At 38.2% G+C, this 22,414-nt stretch overlaps 1 protein-coding gene across 4 annotated transcripts in view; it reads left to right on the forward strand.

Annotated features, from left to right (window-relative positions):
* The window catches only part of yeats2 (YEATS domain containing 2), a 48,437-nt gene that overhangs the window by 9,651 nt on the left and 16,372 nt on the right, over positions 1 to 22,414 (forward strand). For all 4 annotated transcript variants that reach the window (XM_056260128.1, XM_056260127.1, XM_056260130.1 and 1 more), the window contains exons 11-26: positions 267 to 491; positions 1,571 to 1,732; positions 3,965 to 4,059; positions 5,905 to 6,087; positions 7,909 to 8,149; positions 10,576 to 10,737; positions 10,927 to 11,045; positions 11,344 to 11,481; positions 12,975 to 13,157; positions 13,363 to 13,699; positions 14,321 to 14,455; positions 18,112 to 18,195; positions 18,547 to 18,718; positions 18,974 to 19,050; positions 19,871 to 19,950; positions 20,041 to 20,242. In XM_056260128.1, the coding sequence (XP_056116103.1) occupies positions 267 to 491; positions 1,571 to 1,732; positions 3,965 to 4,059; positions 5,905 to 6,087; positions 7,909 to 8,149; positions 10,576 to 10,737; positions 10,927 to 11,045; positions 11,344 to 11,481; positions 12,975 to 13,157; positions 13,363 to 13,699; positions 14,321 to 14,455; positions 18,112 to 18,195; positions 18,547 to 18,718; positions 18,974 to 19,050; positions 19,871 to 19,950; positions 20,041 to 20,242 (2,595 nt within the window). The remainder of the gene's footprint in view (positions 1 to 266; positions 492 to 1,570; positions 1,733 to 3,964; positions 4,060 to 5,904; positions 6,088 to 7,908; positions 8,150 to 10,575; positions 10,738 to 10,926; positions 11,046 to 11,343; positions 11,482 to 12,974; positions 13,158 to 13,362; positions 13,700 to 14,320; positions 14,456 to 18,111; positions 18,196 to 18,546; positions 18,719 to 18,973; positions 19,051 to 19,870; positions 19,951 to 20,040; positions 20,243 to 22,414) is intronic.

The raw sequence follows: 22,414 nt of genomic DNA on the forward strand, positions 1-22,414 counted from the left end.
ATGATTCCACATAATTAAGAGGATTAGTAGGATGTTAGCACTTTATTGCTGTGTCAACTGTCAAACTCGTTTTTTTCCAAGACTTGATCTTCATTATACAGTCCTTGCCCAAGTCACTTGTGTGAAAAAGCATGTTGTGTTTGTGGGAACAGCTTAAGCTGTTTCTTAATAATACTTCTTGAAGTTATATGTGTGTAAATGACTTCTTGATTAAATCTGTTGATTAGAATCTTAAAAGTCCCTCTATTTTCTCGTTTCCCCCTCAGTTCCAGGTGTCACTGTCAAGACTGAGTCGATGCGTTCTTCATGTTCTGAACGAACTTCACAGCCAAATAGGTCTGAGAAAATCACCCTTGGTTCCCACGGAAACTCTGCCTTTCAGCCAATCACGGCCAGCTGTAAGATCATACCACAAGGGCAAGTGCCCAGTCCTGCCGAATCACCCGGGAAATCATTCCAGCCGATCACGATGAGCTGCAAGATTGTGTCTGGTGAGTCTCACAGGAGCACAAAGGAGGTGGAGAAGAGCAGAGTTGAAGTGCAAGCAGTAAAATCCTCTATATAAAGTCTCTTTCATGTTGCTCTGGCTTTTTTTCTGCTAGAGAATGCTAGATTTTCTAGAGAAAAGGAGACTGTCAGAAAGTTGTTAAACTCCTCTGTAATGCATTATAGATTTGCTGTCAATGTGTGACAGCAGATCTAAGAGGAGCTTAGTCTGATATGTCCTAGTCTTGCTTTGCCAGACCTACCCTTTATAAAGTGTGGTACACATTACATCTTATTCTTGCCAAGAACCACCCACTTATGCCGCATTTCCGCTATCTCCGGCATTTGCATACAATTGTCGTGTTTTGCTCCCTAGTGGAACCAAATTAAACATTCAAATGGATTGTGCAGCAGACATTCATCCACTTATTCATCCACTTATTAAGGGTCAATTGAAATTAATGAATAATGAATCTTTGAATATTTCCACACGAAATAAATGTCTGCCAATGTGTCTAAAAAACAGGTTTTCAAGGGATAATCAATGTAAATAATCATAAAATAATAATTTAGGACATAATTATTCATAACCATCCATTTTACAGGTAAAGTGTTTATGGAATAACATTTTAGTAGAAAAATATTGTTGATTCTCACCTCATGCTCATAGGTTTAAAAAGAGAATATCATTTGGTTGTGTGGAGATGATGAAAAGGCAGCTTTAGACAGAATGGGCCATTTGATTAGCATGCAAAATGACTAAACTACCAATTGTATCTCTTACGACTAAGAACTTTAAAAAAATTGATTCTGTGAAACCCATAAACTTTGACAATTCTAGGCAGATATTTGTCTTGTAGCAGCCTGGGAACTTGCCAACATGACTGTGTTTCCCATTGAAAGTTGTATAGTCTGAAATTGTGTAAAGCCAGCCAATCAGTTTTGATTTTGCCATTTCGAGAAGACTCAAACTGTTCTGTAATGCATTATGGATTTGCAGTCTGTGTAACTCTGAAACACAGTGAGAAATTTATAAGGGTCACACTGTAAATCTAATTACAGAAACAGAATTTTTGTGTTCCAGGCTCTCCTATCTCCACCCCTAGTCACTCTCCACTTCCCCGGACATCGTCATCCACACCAGTTCACATGAAGTCCAGCCCCTCAGTCATAAATAACCCCTATATTATAGTGGACAAACCAGGACAAGTCATTAATATGGCTGCATCGTCATCTGCAGCTACAGGTACATACATCGCATCTCCTCCATGGGGATTTTATTGGTTTTATTCCCTTTATGTTCAACATTACAGAAGTTCTGCTTGGTGTTATTTTTGTTGCTTTGCAGCAACGTTCTGGTTGTAGAAAGGACAGTGAAATAATTTTTTACTAGAATTTTTTTTTGCTTCGTGCATGAGGAGGACACTTAGTGAGTGTCAGGTGTGAATAATGAAGACAAATCACAAAGTACAAGTTTCCTCTTTAGTTCTTTTTCTTTATCCTTCTGCTCTCTCTTTCACACACACTTTCTGTGCTTCACTCTTTCCCATGACTCATGCTGTGGGTTTGCAGGCCATCATAAGACCAAGTTGCCATAGCGACCACATCACTGAGAGTTTAGGAGTGTGTGGAGTATGGAGTTGATATAACGTTACTGTGTGTGTAATGTGTGTCACACACACACAAACCTCCACACAAACACACCTACATGCTCTTAGGGATAATGTTTGTGTGGGTGGTCGGAGCTCTGTGCTGTGGTTCTGAAGCAACTTAGTGACCATTAGAGATGGGCAAATCAAGAACAAACATAGAAATACTAATCAAAACTCAATACTATTTACCACCTCATGACTGTAGAAATCATAGTTGTCATTTTTATCAGGTACAGTAGACATTGGATATAACATTTGAGTGCATCTTTGATTGCAAATAATGCTGTTTTGTATGAAGCTTACTAGGTTTAAAAACACAGCCAATCTCGTAGGACTTTATTCTGATATGGGCTCTGCAGAATTCATATTACAGCATAAAAAATGAGGTGTTAATGAAGTCTGAATATCTAAGAAACAGCTGCTTTGAGTTAAAGCTAACATCAACATGTAAAATATTCTACTACATGCTTTTATGAATTATTAAGGGATTGCCAAGAGATTAGAAATCCCTACCAGGAAAATGTATCTATTACATGAGGATGAGTAAAGCTGTTTTACTGCCCTGATTCATTCATTCAGTTGTTTGTGGGAACTTGTTTAAAAATAAAAATGAAATAACATTATGACAACTGTTGTCATTTATGTTGCTTTTCCTAACTGAATGGGAAAGAATTTGACTTAAATTTTGTCAAGAGTGTCAGTGCAGCTTCACAAATTCATTGCATGCATGTCTTGAGCTGTGTGTCTTTTTGTTACTGGAGAACAGAGCTTGTGAAAATCAGGCTGTGAATCTGGAGAAAGCAGCAGCATGCTAACCATCCTGGGAGATGGATGATGCATTATGAGATTTGGAGTAAATAAACTGCTTTGTTTTTTCAGTTCGCACAGATATACTGGTGAAATTGAGCAGAGAAGAGCAGAGCTGCAGTCTTAACACATTAGGTTAAACATTGAGCTGCAGAGTAACTCACAATTTGATTGTGCACAAAGATGCAGACAAAAAAAGCTGTATGTGCCAATGTTTTTTTCAACCTCTGAGAAAAAGTTTTAAAAGACACTGACACATGATATATTCACACATAAAAAATGCTTTGTTGTAGGGCAAATTTTTGAGCTTGTGGTAGAGATCCATAAAGATGCTTTGTTTCATGTGTTTTGACCGATCTTGTTGTGCTGAAAAAATGGTTTGGTTTGAAAAGTCCTTCACATTCAAATTAAATGGAGATTTACCTATTTGCTTAATACATTTTATTGATCCTAAGGTGAATGATTCATCTATGAATGTTTAATAATAATAAATAAAAAAGTGCCTTTTTTAATCAAAATGTCATAACCTGATTTTCCGATTGATTTCGCTCTGGTGACATATGTCGGACTTCTCCATTCATTTCATCTGCAAAAAAATTCCTGTCAACCTGTCACTCACATGACATCTCCGCAATAGCAAACCACAACAATCTAATCAATTCCGATGGACAAAATCAAGTCCTGCCCTACATTTTTTTTCTTGTAAAGCTGTTTCATTCAGATATACATCACAATAGTGAAGAAAAGACTATCTCATCTTTTGTGTTTTGTCTACTTTAAGCTTCTGCCTCCATCCAATCAACAACCAATGAATTGATCAAGTGCCTGCCCTAAAAAAATATATTTTTGAAAATCCATTTTACTCAGATGTATGTCACAATACAGAATAAAAGATCGTTACTTCTGCTACTTCTTATATATTGTGACTTCAACACATACTTCCATTAGGCATGGGTTGTTTATCAGATGAAGTGTCATGTCTATTTGTTATATCTGCTGTATCCATATGTTTATCCTAGGCAGTCCATCAGCCAAGCAGAGCAGCACAGCCCATGGTGCTCGATCACCTGCTCCTAAAGTTCACACCAGCAGCTTCCTGTCCTCTGGCGTCAAGGTGAGACTGAAAGTATATGTGTTTCTCTCATAGTGTATGGATGTATTCAACGCATCCCTGCTTTGATATCAGTTTAGAGTCTTACTGCTGAAGTCCAGCCGTGTGGTTAGGACTCCTAAAGAAGAATTTACCTACGCTGAGGGTATTTTGCTTCCCTTTTAGCAGTCTTTTTTTCATTATCTGGAAGCGGCTTGATTTATTACCATGCATAGTGGTGAGCATATCTCTCTTGCTTCTACAAGGCAACTGAAGTGAAGGGCGTGTGGATGAGAATAGAATATGAGAAGAAATTATGTGGGTATTGTGATTGAAATCAACTATAATTGAAAAATACAGATGTAGGCATTTGAAAACAATGTGGCACAATCAGTTCCCCTTCAGGCAGATTGGCAGGATGAATCCATTTGTGTTCAGAGAGAGCTGTAATGGAGCTTGTAAGAGGAAGGCACTCCTAAATAGGAAATCATTTGTCTGTCATTGTGCTTTAGAGCTATATTAATATGGGCTCTGCTGTTATTTACAAACTGAAAAGATAGTGTTTGACTGAATCATACCGACACTTAAAGCTTTAAAGGTTTTCTGTCCTTCTGTTGAACTGATGAGAAACACATTGAGATTAGGTAATGATCTTTTGTTCTCTCTTTCTCTATCTGGGTTATTCTCTGAGGCTGTTTCAGTGTTTTCTTGACACTGCAGGCTAAATTAACACCAGTAGTTATTAATAGGTACTGCCAGGCAGTGCAGTAAGCGGTCTGCAGCAGCTGTGTGTGTGTGTGTGTGTGAGGGTTTAAAAATGGGACATCTATCTGTGGCGTGATGCTGCTGCTTTTGCACAAGCTATGCAGAGGACTGGAGTATTCCCAGAACTCACTCACTCACTCTGGCACTTTCTTTACTGGCACTTTTGATCAATTTAATGCCTCCTTGCTTAATAAAAGTATACATTTATTTAAAAAAAACATCTTACTGACACCAAACTTTGGAACAATAGTGCACTTGACTGAATTTATTTATGTCTCAGGATTTTAAAAATCTTTGCTTGAAAAAACTTTTGTAATTATAAATTGTGCCTATGGATTTCTTAAACTATTTTTTTCATCTTTAAATGACAAAGTGAAGGAATAAAACTATCATATGTCCATGATACATGTGAATTCCTTTAATAGTGTTTAAAAAGCATCCCAGAATGCCCTTCATGAATTTGTTAAGAGAATGATCTGTGTACATAGCTGGAATCTAGTCAGAGGGTGACTAAAAAGATAAAATATAAGAGAGGTTTGATTTGCTTAACATTTTGATCACTATATAATTCCCATACTTCCATTTGTGTTATTTCATAGTCTTAGGACTTAGTCTTAAGTGATAAAAATAGTAATATAAAGAATGAATAGGTCTGCAAACTTCTTTTTTTTTTTTTTTGCACTGTAGATTCCTGAAGGAACAGAATTTGGATTTAAATTCATATTTAGAGTGTTTAAGCGTGAGCGTTGTTACTGTTGTATATAAGAGCAATATGACAGTGATGTGTGTTTTGTGTGATGGAGCTTGTGTAAGTGTGTGCTTTGCTGTGTGCTACTGGCAGGAGAGGGGAATCTCGCACAAGTTCACTGAGTTCATCTCAATGTTCAGTCTTTCCCTCAGAGAAGTGTGTGTTTATCTTACCTAAGGGAATGCGAGACTCACTAAATTAACTTTGGATTTGATCTCACATCCAATATCTCTGAAAATATCTTGGTTCAAATTGAACCGTGAATCAAACTGATGGTTTTTCAGTGCACATATCGCTGTAATACGACACTCACAGAGTAATAAAATTTCTCTGTCTGACTGTCTGTTTGTCTTAAGGTTATAATCAAGCAAGAACCAGGAGAGGTGCCCACCCAGCCGTCACCACAGCAACAGGTGATCTCCACGGCAACATCCCAGCAGCAACAACAGTATGTGACTGTGAAGGGCGGTCACATGATAGCCATGTCGCCGCAGAAACAGAGCGGGGCGGGGGCTGGAGGAGGGGCCACACCCAGCAAGGTTTCTATGTATACTTTTTGTTTTTTGTTTTGTTTTTACCATTGTTACTGTTCATTTAGCTTATTTATGTTTCATAGTTGTTTTACTCTTCAGTCACAAAACCAATATCATATCTTTATTTGGCTGTATTTCATGGCTGAAAACATTTGAGCATCAAAGCTCAACAATTGTTCCGATCCACATATAATATCCAAAATTGATGTCTAGCTAGTTCCATACAGAACTGAAGTGTTTCTATAGTCCCATCCCTTGTTCAATGCTGGCCCTCCTGTCTGAGAGAGTTTTTGAAAATGGAGTGCGCTGTGGTCATGCGGTCTAAACATATCTCAGGTCATTGTGTCTCTGTGGACGTCCTACTCGTCTCTTTACTGCAGCCTTTTTTTTTAGCACTTGAGAGTCAAAGTCATTTGTACATCCTGTTTAGAGACTGTCCATGTACAAACGCCACTCTGCTCAAAGAATACATCTTAATTCTCTGACTCTACAATAGAGGCTTAAGCATTTTTTATTTCTTTATTCCATTTTTTTTATATTATTCCACTGATCTCAAGGTTTGAAGTCAAGCCATTTTCTATATAATCTTTATAAACAATATAGTTTGTTAAAGATGCATTTCCTTGATTTGGCCCATTTAAGGGTGTGTTCACACATTGCATGTTTGGTTTGATTAAAACGATGTTCATTTGATTAAGTGTGAACGCTGCCATCTGAACCCAAACAAGCGGACTGAGACTGCTGAAAAGATCAGTCTCGGCCCACTTCCAAATGAACTCTGGTGCGGCTCGAATGAAATATAAACGCAACATGGACCAAAGACATGTAAACGAACCAAAAACAGGACATGATGTCACAAAAATGTGACCCTAAAAAAGACATCCCTGTTTTTTTTCCCGTCGCAGTCATGATGTTGCCCATCACAGTTCGGTACAGGCATCAGAACCGCGTCTCCTTGCAGCAGATCTTCATTTGTGTGGTTGATGGAGGGATTCCTGCTGCTGTTTTGACACCTTTACACACTTTATAAGCTCTCAGCTGGTCAAAATACATCAATACAAAATATGTAGGCTATGTGCACAAAAAGACCGCATTTAGCCCAGCACACAGCATTGTATTGGATGTTCGGCAAGTTACGTCACAATATTTGTCATAAAAGCCGACCAATCAGGTTGTGAACATATCCCAATGCCTTTAGGTTAGGTGTTAAAATGCCAATGTGAACGCTAAGCAGAACAGGACTTTATTTATTTATTTATTTTGGTCCGGACCAAAAGACTTCTATTTTAAACAAATTATGTTCTTTAATATTTCACAATGTTACTCTTTTTCTGTATTTTTGATCCAATAAATGCAGCCTTGATGAGCAGAGACTTCTTTCAAAAATATTTAAAAAATCTTACTGACCCCAAAATTTTAAACGGTAGTATACTTAACTTTTAATTAATTAAAAAATATTATGAGCAGAGGAAAGATATTTAGTAATTGTTTTATAAACTGTTTTGTGTACCAAAAGAAGACCAAAAGTCTTACTTTTATTGTAAGTTAAGCTTTGAGTAATAGCACCTTTTAAAAACTGTAAGTGCTTTACAGAAGAGAAATACATGTGTGCATTCACAGAAAAGAAAAACATACACGCATAATAGAAAAAAAACAATAAAACAAAAAATACAACAACAAAATAAATCAAGGAAAGGCCCCAGTGAACAAATGTGTTTTGAGATACTTTTTAAAAGTGCATAGTGAGTCGACTGGTTAATGATACATTTAATTAACAAGTTTTTCCAGATGCAGAGTAACTGTGTGTGTGTGTGTGTGTTTGCGTAGGTGTTGGGAATTCCACTGGGCTCTGCCGTCAAACAGGTCTCCATGAGCAGCGGGCAAATCTTGGTTGCCAAGTCCAGCCCCTCTGTGTCCAAGGTGGTGGGCCAAAAGCAAGTGGTAGCACAGGGCGTCGCTAAGGCAATCGTCAGTGGAGGAGGCAGCGGTGCAAGCGGCATTGTGGGACAGCAGGTGCATGCTGGTACCAAGGCTGCAAGTGGGTCTGGAGGAAGTGGCAAAAGTGGAGGTCAGAGTTCATACACTTTATTTTTATTTATTTTTTGACCCTCATCATGCCATAAACTAACCCATATAGTTCAACAACTGATCTCTACTATGCTATGTCTTTCTTTTAAACAGGTCAAAATAAATTAATGAACTAATCTTAACCAGGGGTGACGTGACAAGTTGGCAACATTAGGTTGTTTTTTTGTACTCACTGAAAACGATACACTGCACAAATCTATAATCTCAACAAATCAGTTGCTGATTTGTTCAGATGCATGAATCCATGTCTGAATTGTAAAATAAAATTGTGTATGTTATAGGGGTGTAACGGTACATGTATTCGTATTGAACCGTTTCGGTTCGAGGCTTCCGGTTCGGTACGCATACAAACCGAACGATTCCTTGGACCATTTTTCCTGCCGACAAAATTCGCACTGCCGCGATCACCACAACGTTGCGCAACATCAAATGGCAAGCGTAATGAAACCGGAACGAAACTGCGCTATTGTGCTTCACGGATCGTTTATCAGTTCGGAGCAGCAACATCTGTGCAGCGGGAGCCGATCTCGATCAAGCGACACTGTTACAACCGTTACAACACAGCGCTAAGAGATCCAGTAAAGAAAACATTTGAGTTCGCCACTGAAGTAATAACATCGCTGCGAGATCTAGTGAGAAGCATTCGAAGCTATTAACCGTAGATCTCTATTAGATCAAACAGCGCTGACGTGGACACCAGGAGAAACATTGTGCCGTGAATGAACTAGTAATACTAGTCCACAGACCAGCAACATTCACCATGGATTTAATATAGTAACAACACTAACTGTAACCAGTTTGGCTGGAATAGTGAAATGCTTTCAAGTACTTCACACATCTTTTTCCAGCACTTCAAAACTCAAATATTATATAAATAAATAGCCTATATGAAGAGTTCAGATGCAAAAGCCTCTATAAGTGCCATTTGAAATTTTCTTCTAGAAATTAGAATGATCATTTTTATGAAGCTTGTACATTTAAGTTCAGTAATTTCACTCAAATGACAATTAATAGGCAATCTTCATTGCCATTTAAGTGAAATTACTGAACTTAAATATACAAGCTTGATAAAAATGATCATTCTAAGAAAATTTCAAATAGCTTTTGCATCTAAACTCTTCATATATTTAAATGTTATTTTTAATGTGATGACCAAAACATTATTTGTTCATCCTTCAAAGACGACCCCCATTTATAAACCTGAAAGTTTCAAGATGTAGGAAAACTCACTTATTTAAAAAATATTTTTTCTTTTAACAAATAGGAAATTTCTCTGGCATTTCTTACTTTTTGCTGTATCGAAAACGTACCGAACCGTGACTTTAAAACCGAGGTACGTACCGAACCGTGATTTTTGTGTACCGTTACACCCCTAGTATGTTACATATAGTCATTTTTAGAAGGTAAAGTGTGTATATGTGTGCAAAGTTCAGAAAGCATTTGTCTTGCCAGGGATGCTAATTAAGATGTTCAGAATAGTAGTGCGTGTGTGAAAACATCTGTTTGTGTGTTTGGAGAAATGTTTATCAGGCTGATCAGCAGATGTTGTGCTGAAAGGGGAATATCTCTCGGCTAATCTAAGTGTGGCTGTACTGCAGAGCTGACTAAACCATTAGGAATCGCCGTTACTCAGTGAGACACTCGTATCTCCCTGCTGCCACAGGGGGAAACAGGATTTAGTTTGATTAATTTTAAAAAGACCCAATATGTGGATGCGTATTAAAAGCTTGTTTTAGTGGTATATGAAATAGTCTTTAAGCCTTGTCGCTATATATTCTGTCTAGGTTCTGTACTTTTTGTCTTATGAGTCCACTTATAATGTTAGTAGAAGCTGCACCAAAATTAGTTTCACTATTCTGACCCTTAAAGGGACAGCTCAGCAATAAAAATAAATAAATAAATAATGATAATTGTAATAATTAATTTACTCGTCTCTTATGTTGTGCCAAACTTGTATGACTTTTTTCTTTTATGAAGCACAAAATAGTTAAAATAATTAATAATTTTTTCTGAAGACATCTCTTATTCTCACCAATGGTGCATTTATTCGATCAAAAATACAGTTAAAACTGTAGTATTGTGAAATATTATAATTTAAAATAACTATTTTCTACTTTAATATATTTATAAATATACTGTCACTTTTGATCAATTGAATGCATCCTTGCTGAATAAAAGTATGAATTTCTTTCCAAAGAAAATCTGACCCCAAACTTTTGAATTGTAGTTCACGCTGCTTTTTCCCATACAGTGGAAAACACATAGCCTCCATGTGCTTTCACGGACAAAAACACCATGAAAATAGTTAATACGGTTCAGAGCCATACAGTTGCTTTCAGAGAGCAAAAGGTCAAGTTGATATTCACTGAAACTTTTGATGATTTGTGTTTTATTTTTATTTTTCAGTAATGGCTACCCTCCAGCTGCCAGCAAATAACTTGGCAAACCTGGCCAATCTGCCTCCAGGCACCAAACTCTACCTGACCACCAACAGCAAGAACCCATCGGGCAAAGGCAAACTGCTACTGATCCCACAGGGAGCCATTCTGAGAGCCTCACACAGCGCAGGTCAGACATACACTGACACGCTACATGTATCATAGGATTTGGGAACTCCTTGGGTCTCTCTGGGCCTGTTTACATCTGGTATTAAGATGTATTTTGATTGATCGGATCACAAGTAGACGAGGGAGACACATTGAGACCTGTTTACAACTGGTGTTTTCAATCCATCTCATTTTTTGTCTCTGTCTGTAGGCCAGCAGTCTCAGAGTTCTGGTTCTGGAGGGTCACATTCCTCCAGTGGTTCCTCGGGGACTGGCAGCCTGCCTTCTAATTTATCCTACACTTCTTACATCCTTAAACAGACTCCGCAGGTAATAGTCTTTGTTGTAAACTGTTTAAAATAAAGATTTTTACACACTAAGTCTGTGGAATGGATCCTGTTATACTCAAACTGTTTAGTTTTTTAACAATTTAAACAACTATAGTTTGAACATGTGTGTACTATTACTTTGTTCACGCAGTAACTCTTGCATACTCTATATATACTCTAAATAACCTTTATTTCATGTGTTTAGCTCAGTGGGTGCTCTTGTTGTCCAAAACAGTGTCTAGTCAGCCTTTCCCTGTCAGTTTGTGTTACGTTGACGAAGTCACTATTGATCTTTCCAGGGCACATTTTTGGTTGGCCAGCCAGGGGGCTCTGGGAAACAGAGCTCTGGTGGTGGTCATGTGGCGTCGAGTCCTGCTTCCAGTACTCAGCAGGCCATTCGGGTCACAGCAGGACAAAAGGCAGCCATTTTGGCTCAGGTGTGTAACAAAGGAAGGATTTAATAACACAAAATTTCCCATTCTACTTTATATAGTAGTTTTTATTATATTATATATAATAATGTATATTAAAGTTATTTTATTTATTACATAGATGGAGCATATTGAATTGGAATAGACAGGTGTTTAGGTTATGCTGTAGGTTTGTTTTTACATGCAAGATAATGCAGTTGAAAGCTGTTTTGTCTTTTTTTCGCAGTACCTGACCCCATTTAACTTTTAATTAGATTCAACATGCAAGCTCACAATTCCTGGGAAATATAATTTCTTTTTGGTGTGGTTCTGTAGATAGCGATGCAGAAAACACTGAGATGGATTCAACAGCGCAATAATTTCCCTTGCTAAAACAGTCATAGTTAGTTTCAATAAAATAAAGAAATATGTTAAAACACACACACTCACAGTGACTCAGAAGGAGTGGGATTAGTTTAGCTACTGTATAAAAGGAAAAGTGTTCAGGGGTTTGCCATTATTTCCTCCCTCTCCATCATCGCTTTCTTGCTCTCTCTCCATCTCATTGATCTTTCTTTATCTCTTTTCTTTTTTTCACTTGCTGCACTTTCATTAGTGTTACACAACGCCTCTTCTGAAAAGCTCACACTCTCTAGAGCCCTTCCTTTGCGTGTGTGTGTGTGTGTCCTGATTATCAGATAGAGGCTAATGAGTATGCCTGCAGCTGACATTTGAGCTGTAATTCAACCTGTGAACACACGCTCATGCACATCTCTTCCTTCCTTCCTTCTCTTACTACCTTTCTTCTTGTTAATTATCCATTAAAATCATACCCTCATTATTCTCATCATAAAGTGCAGCACACAGGGCACCATGATTTCTGCTCATAATTTTTTATTAGACTTCTCGTTATCTCCTTCAGCACAGGTGAGACTAAATCAATCCTTTTCCTCTGGTCTGTTAGACCTGCTTGAATTTGTTTGTGTACAGTAAAATGGTCATATATATCAATAAGCACCTGACATACTTAAATACTCTGAAGGTGGTGGTGGAGGATTTGTGTTTGAAGGGTATTTGCTGTGTGCTTTAGAGAGAAGGAATATTAGAGGGAAAGAGATGGGCCTTAGGAACTGAACATGCAAAAATGAGTGTGAGAAACAAGTTAGTCTTCTTGCTATATAATTCCATTTGCTTTATGTAAAAGAGATACCCGCAGTCTTTTTCTCACCCTCTTTTTAAGTCCAGTGAATATATTGGCATGAATATTAAAGTACATAATTGCCAAAGTGGTGTAGGACAACGTTTCGGTTTAAATACAGAATGTATGAATAAATAAATTAAATCAAATTTAAAAAAAAATAGTACTAAAAATCTATTTCACTTCTGTAATGTTATGTTTTAAAATTAAACAAGAAAAATGTTGGGAGGGACTAGTTTTTATGAACTGAAAGCATTAAAACTAAATGCATTACATATGTTTTTTTTTTTCCAACTTCTTTCTCTTAATGTTTGGTTGACAGGTGGTGGGGGGGTCTCAAGGTTCTCAGGTGAAGCTGTCAGACGGCTCAGTGAAGATGGTAACAGGTGCCGCAGCAAGTCACCTAAGCAAACCAGGCACAACAACCCTGAGAATGACGGGAGGTGTCATTACTGCCACAAGCTCCACCCCAACAACACCCAGTTCCACGCCAACCTCTCAACAGGTAAGAGATGTATCTTTTTTTTTTCTACATTGTCTGATAAGGCTTGACACATTGACTCGAGAATTGACCTATGTATTAGGTAGCTTAGTCATTATCATCATTCTGTTTCTTTGACATGATAGAAACTTGTGTTGTGCATGGCTCATAAAGTTAATATCTAAAGTTATTTTGACCTACAGCCCCTCTAATGTTTTTCCCTGTACAGTCAGCAGAAGCCACTGGAGCATCCTCCTCTCAGCCATTACCTCAGACAGCTAAAGCACCACCGCAGCACCCTGTGCTTGTAGCTGCCAATCAAGCTGCCGTGATCAGTGCGGCCAAGAGTGCTAGCTCTGCCGCCAACACAGCAAAGAGTTCTGCCTCTGGCACTGGGGCCGTAGTCACAGTTGCCAAGACCGTCAACATGCCTCTTGTCAGTCTGTCAAAGGGTGCGGGCTCATCTGTAGTGGGCGGGTCCAAAAGCTCCAGCCCTTCATTGGTCACTGCAGCGTCACTGATTGGGGGAGGAACTTTCAGCGGGAAAACTGCTACCACCATCTCAGGTAACCAGTCATCTGCTGTCCAAAGTTGCCCAATATTTTGTCCTTAAGGTGTGTTCACATTTACCATTGTTCAGGATTCCAAATAATCTGGAATTTTTGGTGATGCGAATTTGCAGCATTGACCAACAGAAAGCTGCTTGGTTTGAAAGTGACTTCTTTGTGAGCTGTGCTTCATACATCACTGCATTATTGACAATAGACAATGGACCTTTTTTGCCCACAGAATTTCGCTTATGTGATCAACACCTTTAGAATGGCAAACCGCTAAAGCTCCCACGGACTCTCACAGATCACAAATGTAATTATATGAAATGTAATCAGATGACTGAATGGCCTTGGCCATTAGCTTCAGGAGTGAAATAAATCTTTCTCAACACTGAATTGGGGGTGGGGGGGTGTCAAAGTCTTATAACTTTATCATGATTCATGAATGGAAAACTTAAATTGGTTGACATATAAAAAAAACACACGTTACAACACATTTTCGGGGGATAATGCAAGCTGTCCACCACTTCTCTGAATAAATTGCTGTAAAGTTCATTAATCCATTGCTTGAAATGCTTTATTTGTTTAATTTTTTGGTAACTGTTTTGTGTTCACCATTATTCTCTTCACTTGCAGGAATGTTGAAGTTGCACCCAGCTCAGTCCAGTTCCCAGCAAACGGTTCTCACCATCCCAGCCAATCAGCTGAAGCAGCTCAGTGTGGGCAGTGGGTCCTCTGCGCTGCAGACTATCTTGATGCCTGTTGGCAAAGGTAACAGCACCCTGTTCCTCTTATACCCACACAGCCTTACTCACACTCCTGATCTCTACAGTCCTGAAGGCTGTGAGTCTGTGTAATATTGTAAAGTTAGATTATTTATTTTCAACTTCATGCTCTAGTTAACTGCTTTGACACATAAGCTCTCTTCCCAATGCTGGCAACCCAAAGATTGAAGGTTCGATTCATGATTCATCACAATTGTGATCTTAAACAAGGCGTTCTTGCATGTTGTGATGGGGCGTTTCAGGTTGTGATGTGTTAATTCTGCCAGCCTTCGTGGACTGACTTTTTTGGTCAGCTGTGTTAAGCCTGCAAGATTGTATGTATCAGAGATATTTGTTTTTGTTTAGCATTCATCAGCGATGACAGTAATAGGTGAACAGAGCTCCAGAGACGCTCTCCTGTCAGATATGGTTTTCATTTTCTCATTTTGCGCTCCCTCTACCTGGTTGCTTTGTTTTAGATTGTTTTGTGCGGCACCATGGCGGCAGAAGCTGCCTCAGTTTAGTTTATTTTGAGTTGAATGAATACAGTACATTAGAGCAGTAAGGACAGGCCATTTTCTGTAACAATATGCAAGCTGTTGTCATAGTGATGAGCATAAACATAAAACAGAACATAAAAACCACTTTGCTACCTTAGGCCGTGTGTCCATCAAAGCGTTTTTAGTCAGCTGAAAAGAACGCTAGACGCTCTGCTGAAAACGCCTAGCTGTGGGCGCTTGAGAGTGTTTTGGCAGCGCAGCGTTTTTTCAGTTGAGACGCTTCATTGCTGTGATACTGAATATCCGCAGCACAGTTTACTTGTAATTGATTTCGCAGATAATTTATTTCATACTAAAAATAAAATTTTCATCCATTTTGTTCGGTTAGCTCTGCTGGTTGATGTCGTTGTACAGAAAGAATGTTGTGACAGTTGATCGGTGTGGTTTTTGTCCTGCCCCTCCTCCACTGTGATTGGACGGCTGGGTAAAAAGTGACAGTGATGAGCGCTGCGTTTTACCCAAAGTTGAACATTCTTCAACTCTTGTCTTGGCGACCTGTAAAAAACGCCGAGCGCTCAGCACTTCAGCGAAAAGAAAAAAAAACGCTCAGCGCCTCGTTACGCTCATGGCGTTTTAAAAACGCGGCGCTCCCATTGAAAACAATTGAAAAAATACGCCAGCCGCGTGAAAAAACGCTTTGGTGGACACACGGCCTTAGTCATGTCGAAATGATGGTTTTTACTAAATTAGCACTAGGGGTGGGCTATATGAATAAAATGTAACTTCACAAAATGAAATTTTTTATTTCCAGATAACAATATATATTATTTATTTAATTAAAAACACAATAAACCGAATATATAAATGAAATAAGTCTGGTAAAGGAGGTGTATTTAAGATGTTTCAAGTAAGAAATACTACCAAAATTGAATAATGTAATGTAAAAATGATACATTCTTCACTGTATGAATTAAATATACATTAATTCTGCACTGTATTTTCCTGCACTGAGGATATATTACATACCACGATATAGCAAAATCTTTATTGATAGACATGCAACAGATTTAGTTTAAAGGTGCCCTAGAATGTTTTTTCTTGGGTTGCCCTTATAATGTTAGTATGTTTTTTAGATCAAAAATAGTCATAATTTAGAAATAAAAGGCATTTTTCCTAGCCTGATTTTAGCCTCTGATTTGAACGCTCTGTTTGAAGGGGCGTGTCTCTGTGGGATTCAGTGTAACTGCGGCCACTGCTGTGATTGGCTGACATCCTTGCATATGGAATAGCTACGTATTACATGTGAAACTCTCTTGAATACTTTTACTACAGCTATTATACGTTTTTATTATTACAGCTATCGAGATTAACGAATCGTGAGAAGTTTAAGTATTTAGATCTATTCCCATCACATAAAATGTTGCCGTGATGAGCATTGAGCAGATGACGCGAGAATGAAGATCTTATCATTGCAACGCAGTTTCTGCACTCTCTCTAATGCTTTCCCCAATGCAAACACGATGATGTACATACAGTAAGAGCTTCGTTGTGCAGTGTAACGTGCGTCATTGATTTCATAACGAGTTGTCCAGATAAACTTGCACTGTGTGGAAAGATTGTTGATCGCTTTCTGTATATAATTTATTCACAATTTAAATAAGTTTTTTTCATCCTACTAAAGGAAACGGTGTGAAGCTGATATTTTAGTCACTGGCTTGACTTACTGATGCATAAACAGTATTGAACGATTTTGAGAGAAAGATTACCTGTCTGAACTTGAACAATTACACATCAGAAAGTGTTGCTTGGTAGCTCGATCCGAGGCCAGCTCTGTATTGGCCCAAGTTGAGGAAACAGTCGTCGGTGAAATGTTTGGAAATTTCCAGAGAAAATAAAATTAACCCATTGTTTCTTCAGAGGCTCGGATGAAGGAACTAAAAAACACTTTTGTGTTCATTTGTACATCCAAACACTGAGCAACTGCTATGCTTCGGCTGCGCAGTTCCGCCTGTCATTGAACATGGGCTGGCATGCACATTTTTGGAGTCGTACATATTAATGATCCCGACTGTTGCGTCACAGTCGGTGTTATGTGGAGATTCGCCTATTTTTCAGAGGTGTTTTTCAAAAACGAGATTTAAGTAAGAAGGAGAAAACAATGGTGTTTGAGACTCACTCTATGTCATGTCCATGTACTGAACTCTTGTTATTTAACTATGCCAAAATAAATTCAATTTCACATTCTAGGGCACCTTTAATAATACTTTACATAGTCCCCAATCTAGTTACTAAAGTCCCCCTGTGGTCAATAATTGTATCCCTTAAAACTCATCTTTGATCACCAAAATGGTGTATTTAAATGTTTTTTTCCTGTGGATTTTTTTTTAATTCAGGCCTTAAAATAGCTTGAATGTAACTCCACACCCTTGCTTCATGTAGTATACGTGGATCCATGAATATGCAACGAGCCCCACCTACACTCACTCATACAGGCTTGTCTAAAATGGTAATGCGAAATCAGAATGGTAATGCGTTTTATGTATCACTCTCTAAAACATCGGACACATAACTGTAATTAATATGATTAGCTTTGGCTTGACTACATTCTCAAACAGCTAATAATGTGTTGCTAATTTTATATAAACCATGTTCCCATTCGCCATCTCAGAGTCAGACAGCTGCCTTTAGTGTCCTTAGAAACGCTTTAAACAATTCAGAATGTCGGTGAGAGGCATATAGTTCATCATAACATTGTAATGTACATCAATACATAATTCCCCCGCTAAATTGCTAAATATACCCGATTTTTCATATCAACAGAAAAATATACTGGGATAACCTGGCTTCTCTTGAGACTCCACTGCTTCAGAGCGCTCATAGTTAGTGATATGCTAAAGCCCGCCCACACATTGACGTGATTGGTTACAAGGTATTTTGTGACGTGAGAAACACGTCAGGGTTCTTTGATGAATAGAAAGTTCAAAAGAACAGCATTTATTTAAAATAGAAATCTTTTGAAACATTATAAATGTCTTTACTGTCACTTTTGATCAATGTAATGTATCCTTGCTGAATAAAAGCATTCATTTCTTTTAAAAAAATTTAAAACTTACTGATTCCAAACTCTTGACCGGTAAAGTAAACCTGTGTGTTTTTGTTTCAGTTGTGCAGTCTGGTGCTAAAGCATCTAGCAGCAACACAACCACGAGTGGAACTGCTTCCTCAGCATCCACACCTGTAGCTCAAGGTAAGACATATGCACACACACACATTCATACAGTGGATGCTGAGGAAGCAGTTCCACTCGTGGTTGTGTTGCTGCTAGATGCTTTAGCACCAGACTGCACAACTGAAACAAAAACACACAGGTTTACTTTACCTGTGTGGTTGTGTTGCTGCTAGATGCTTTAGCAGCAACTCTAGCAGCAACACAACCACGAGTGGAACTGCTTCCTCAGCATCCACACCTGTAGCTCAAGGTAAGACATATGCACACACACACATTCATACAGTGGAAATAACGTCAAGAAGTTATATGTGTATAGCTATTCAATCCAAACTTTTTCTTTACCTCTGTTGTGCTTGCCTCGTTACATAGTTAAAACTGAACCTGGTTTGGTTGGCTTCACTTGTACGACTCCGGTTCCCCAATCATCTGCCCCAGCCACTTCAACATCCACCCCTGCTTCCTTGCCGACAACCCCTACATCCACAGACACAGCTGCTATTAAAGAAGAACAGGGCATGGAATCAACACATGAACTCATCAAGTAAGAAGCGCACACACAATTGTCCTGATCTGTCTGAATATCTGTGATTCACTAAGGTTTCTGTTTCTGCATAGGGGCATTGACACCCATAGACTTGCACATTCACCAATTTTTTAATTGCACGTTGTCATAGCAACAACCAGTCAGTAATAATACTAATGCAATTCTTGCCATTTTGACATTTTCTGGAGTGAAGTCTTATTTAAATGTTTTGTAATGTTGAAAGCTTGTAATATTTGTGAACATCTCTCTCAGCACGGAACACATCGAAAACATGACACAACTTCTGACAGTCATAGTGAAGAAATTTCCTCTGATTATCCCTGAGAAAAGTAGGTTTAATTTCACATATTTAAGCATCTCCTTCAGCATATTTCACCCTAGTGAATTTCTAATTGCATGTTATTCATCCATACATATACTGGTGTTCAAAAGTTTGGGTTTGGTAACATTTTAAAAAGTTTTTTTAAAAGTCTCACCAAGAGACTTATATATGCTCACCAAGCATTTATTTGATCAGTAAAAACATTAATATTGTAAAATATTAGTACCATTTAAAATAACTAATTTCTATTTTAATATATTTTAAATTTAAATTGATTGTGTTGGCAAAGCTGAATCTTCAGCATCATTACTTGCCTTTAATGTCACATGATCCTTCAGAAATCATTCTTATATGCTGATTTGGTGCTCAAGAAACATTTCTTATTATTATCAGTGTTGAAAATCATTGTGCTGCTTAATATTGTGGAAACCTTGATGCAGTTTTTTCCATGATTCTTTTGATGCTTAGAAAGTTAAAAAGAGCAGCATTCATTTGAAATAGAATTTGATAAAAAAAAAATTTAACAGTATAATAATCTTTACTTTTAAAATGTTTAACGCATCCTTGCTGAATAAATGTATTAATTTCTTTAAAACAAAAAAAGCTTAGTAACCACAAACTTTTGAACGACAGTGTTTCTTTTTTCTTTTCTTTTTTTTAACCTCATAATTTTAAATCAAATTGTCATAACTTTTCCAGTGAAATGACAGGTGTTTACCAGCTTGCTTCAATCATTTAGTCCACTTAAATAATGTAAATTTACCCATGCCAGACCAACAGAGATGTGTGTGTCTGTCTGTGTGTGTGTGTGTCTATGTGCTTTACAGATGAGGACTCTCATCCGTTCTGCGCCACCTCTGTGGATCTGTACTACTCATGGAACATTGGCAAACGCAGAGCTGCAGAGGTACAGGAGTGTGTGTTTCATCTGGTCTGGGTGCATCTGTAAGCTCTGTTGGATTTTATTCATTTACTTTGTTTCTTTCTCTCTGTGTAGTTGCAGCGAGCAGTGGCTGTGCGCCGTGTGTGTGCTGATCTGTTAGAAAGAACACCTCGGCTTCAGGCCCTCACCCCACCCAGAACTAAAGAGGTGCTCCGCTGGTGCCGTCTCCGGGGTTACACACCCCCTGACCCTGAACCCCAGCACACAGAGGAGGACTCCATTGAGGACATACTCACACAGATCGACAGTGAACCGGGTGAGTGTGTAGCTTATGTAACGTGTGTGTGTGTGTTTGAACCTGTGAGTGTGTGTTTGAACCTGTGATTGAGGTTAATTCATCATGTCCTGTGTCTCTCTCAGCTATCCAGAGCTTTGACTTACACAAGACTTGGCACAGACAATGCAGTAGTGTTCTCTCTCTCTCTTTAGTTTCCAGTGATGGCGCATTAGCCTGTATAATGATGTCAGTATTCAGAGTTGAGCATTAATTCAACTCTCAGAATTTATAGTTCAGACATAAGCAGCTAAAATTCAGCATCAGCTCTGTTTCAATCCCTACTGAGCGTCCTACCTAGACAGCATTTTAAGGCATCTTAGATACTGTATGCTCCAGATGCTGTTACACACAGTTTTTGCTGCCTCATAATAATAAGATATCAAAATGATGCTGCTTTATCCCCCTTTTTCCTAACGAGCCTACTGAGTTTTAGATTATGGGAGGCACTTCCGGTTTGGGTTTAATTTACAATATATGATACATCATATATCCCATGAATAATTCACTGGAATGGACTGAGAATCTCTTGTTTTTCTCCCCAAATCTTCACGTTTCTTTCCAGGTTTGTTTTCACACAGATGCTTTAAAATGTAATTGTCTCCCCTTTTCACTTCTAATCCCCATTAGCAATGTTTACTGGAATGTTTCTAAAGCAGGTAAATACAGTATTAAGGAAATCACTCTGAAATATTATCACTCAATGTTCCAGTTAATGAACATTTTATATTAAGGCAACTCGTGTTACATAATACAGACATTTATTACTACGGTGATATTGAGGATGTCCGTAATATTGCTGCAGAAATAAGCAATGAAAAGCTTTTGGGGCTATTCATTGTCTGTTGTACAGGGTATCCGCGGGGTCTTGAAAAGTATTAAAAGGTGATAAATCAATTTTGGGAAAATTAAGACCCTTAAAAAGTATTAAAAAGTCTTATCACGGCTTTATAAAGTCTTAAATTTTGAAAGTATTTTTTCTAGGGATGCACCGAATATTCGGCCGCCGAAAAAAGCCCAAAAGTGCATTTTCGGTTTTCGGCCGAAAGACTTTTATCACCGAAACAATACGGCCGAAATGTTGTGATGACGCAAACAGGAACCGCGACCTGCACGTGCTTGTCTGAAGCAACATGTCTGCGGTGTGGACGTATTTCAGTATATCTGAACCCGCGAGGAGACGGAAGCCTTGTTTATACTTTCGCCTGCCTCCGCAGCGCGAATCTCCACAGACAGCGCGCGCACCTCTCCAAACGGTCGAGGCGTTTATAGGCCTACTTGACGCGCTCGCCGTTGTAGGCCTACTATTCTTTGAAACGACAGGGGACGACTCAAGTAACTGTCCTCTACCAGCAGGAATCGGTGAGAAGAAGAAAGATAAACACGTGACAATGTTTATTTTTTAGTACCACCACCAATACAAAAATAATCATGTAAAACCCAGTAAACCCTGAGATTATTACTTGTGACATTACAACAAAATATGTATAGGAATATGTAGCTACTAAATTAACGCTCTCTTAAATATTTTCTAATTTCACTAAACATATTTCATTAAGTTTCGTGTACATTTGTATTAAACATGGACCTTTGTTCATTAAAATGGGTTTTTATGCTAGTGTATGCTCATTTTTAAAATGTAATCAACTAATTTAGACGTGCAAACTGGGTGCTGGTGTGATGAGAAGTTCGTGTTCGGCTTTGTTTTTATGAGAGAACATTTCATTTTAAAACCTTTCTGCAGGCCAGCAGATTATTATTTAATGTACACATGAGTGGGGTCAAGTTAAACATTTTAGTTTGAATTTTATTTTATATACTGTGCATTGTGCTAAATAAATATTTGCATAATTTGTAATTGTTTTATTCTTTGAAAATGTTAATTTATGCAATTGCAATGCCTTGATTTTAGTAAAGTTTGTACACAGTCATAACCATAAATGCAATGGTACTTATAATTGGCATAATTTCTTTCGGTGTTTCGGTTTTCGTTTTTTCGGCCTTGGGTTCCTCGGTTTTCGGTTTCGGCCAAGAATTTTCATTTCGGTGCATCCCTCGTTTTTTTCTGAATTAGCTGTCCAACAGTTTGAGTCCCAAAAACATCGTAAAAGTGTGTGAATTTAGTCTTTTTTTCTTTTTACGAAGAACTGAGGC

Source organism: Rhinichthys klamathensis, unplaced genomic scaffold (genome assembly GCF_029890125.1).
Source record: "Rhinichthys klamathensis goyatoka isolate OS25496 unplaced genomic scaffold, OSU_Roscu_1.1 h1tg000008l_1, whole genome shotgun sequence".
NCBI lineage: Eukaryota > Metazoa > Chordata > Actinopteri > Cypriniformes > Leuciscidae > Rhinichthys > Rhinichthys klamathensis.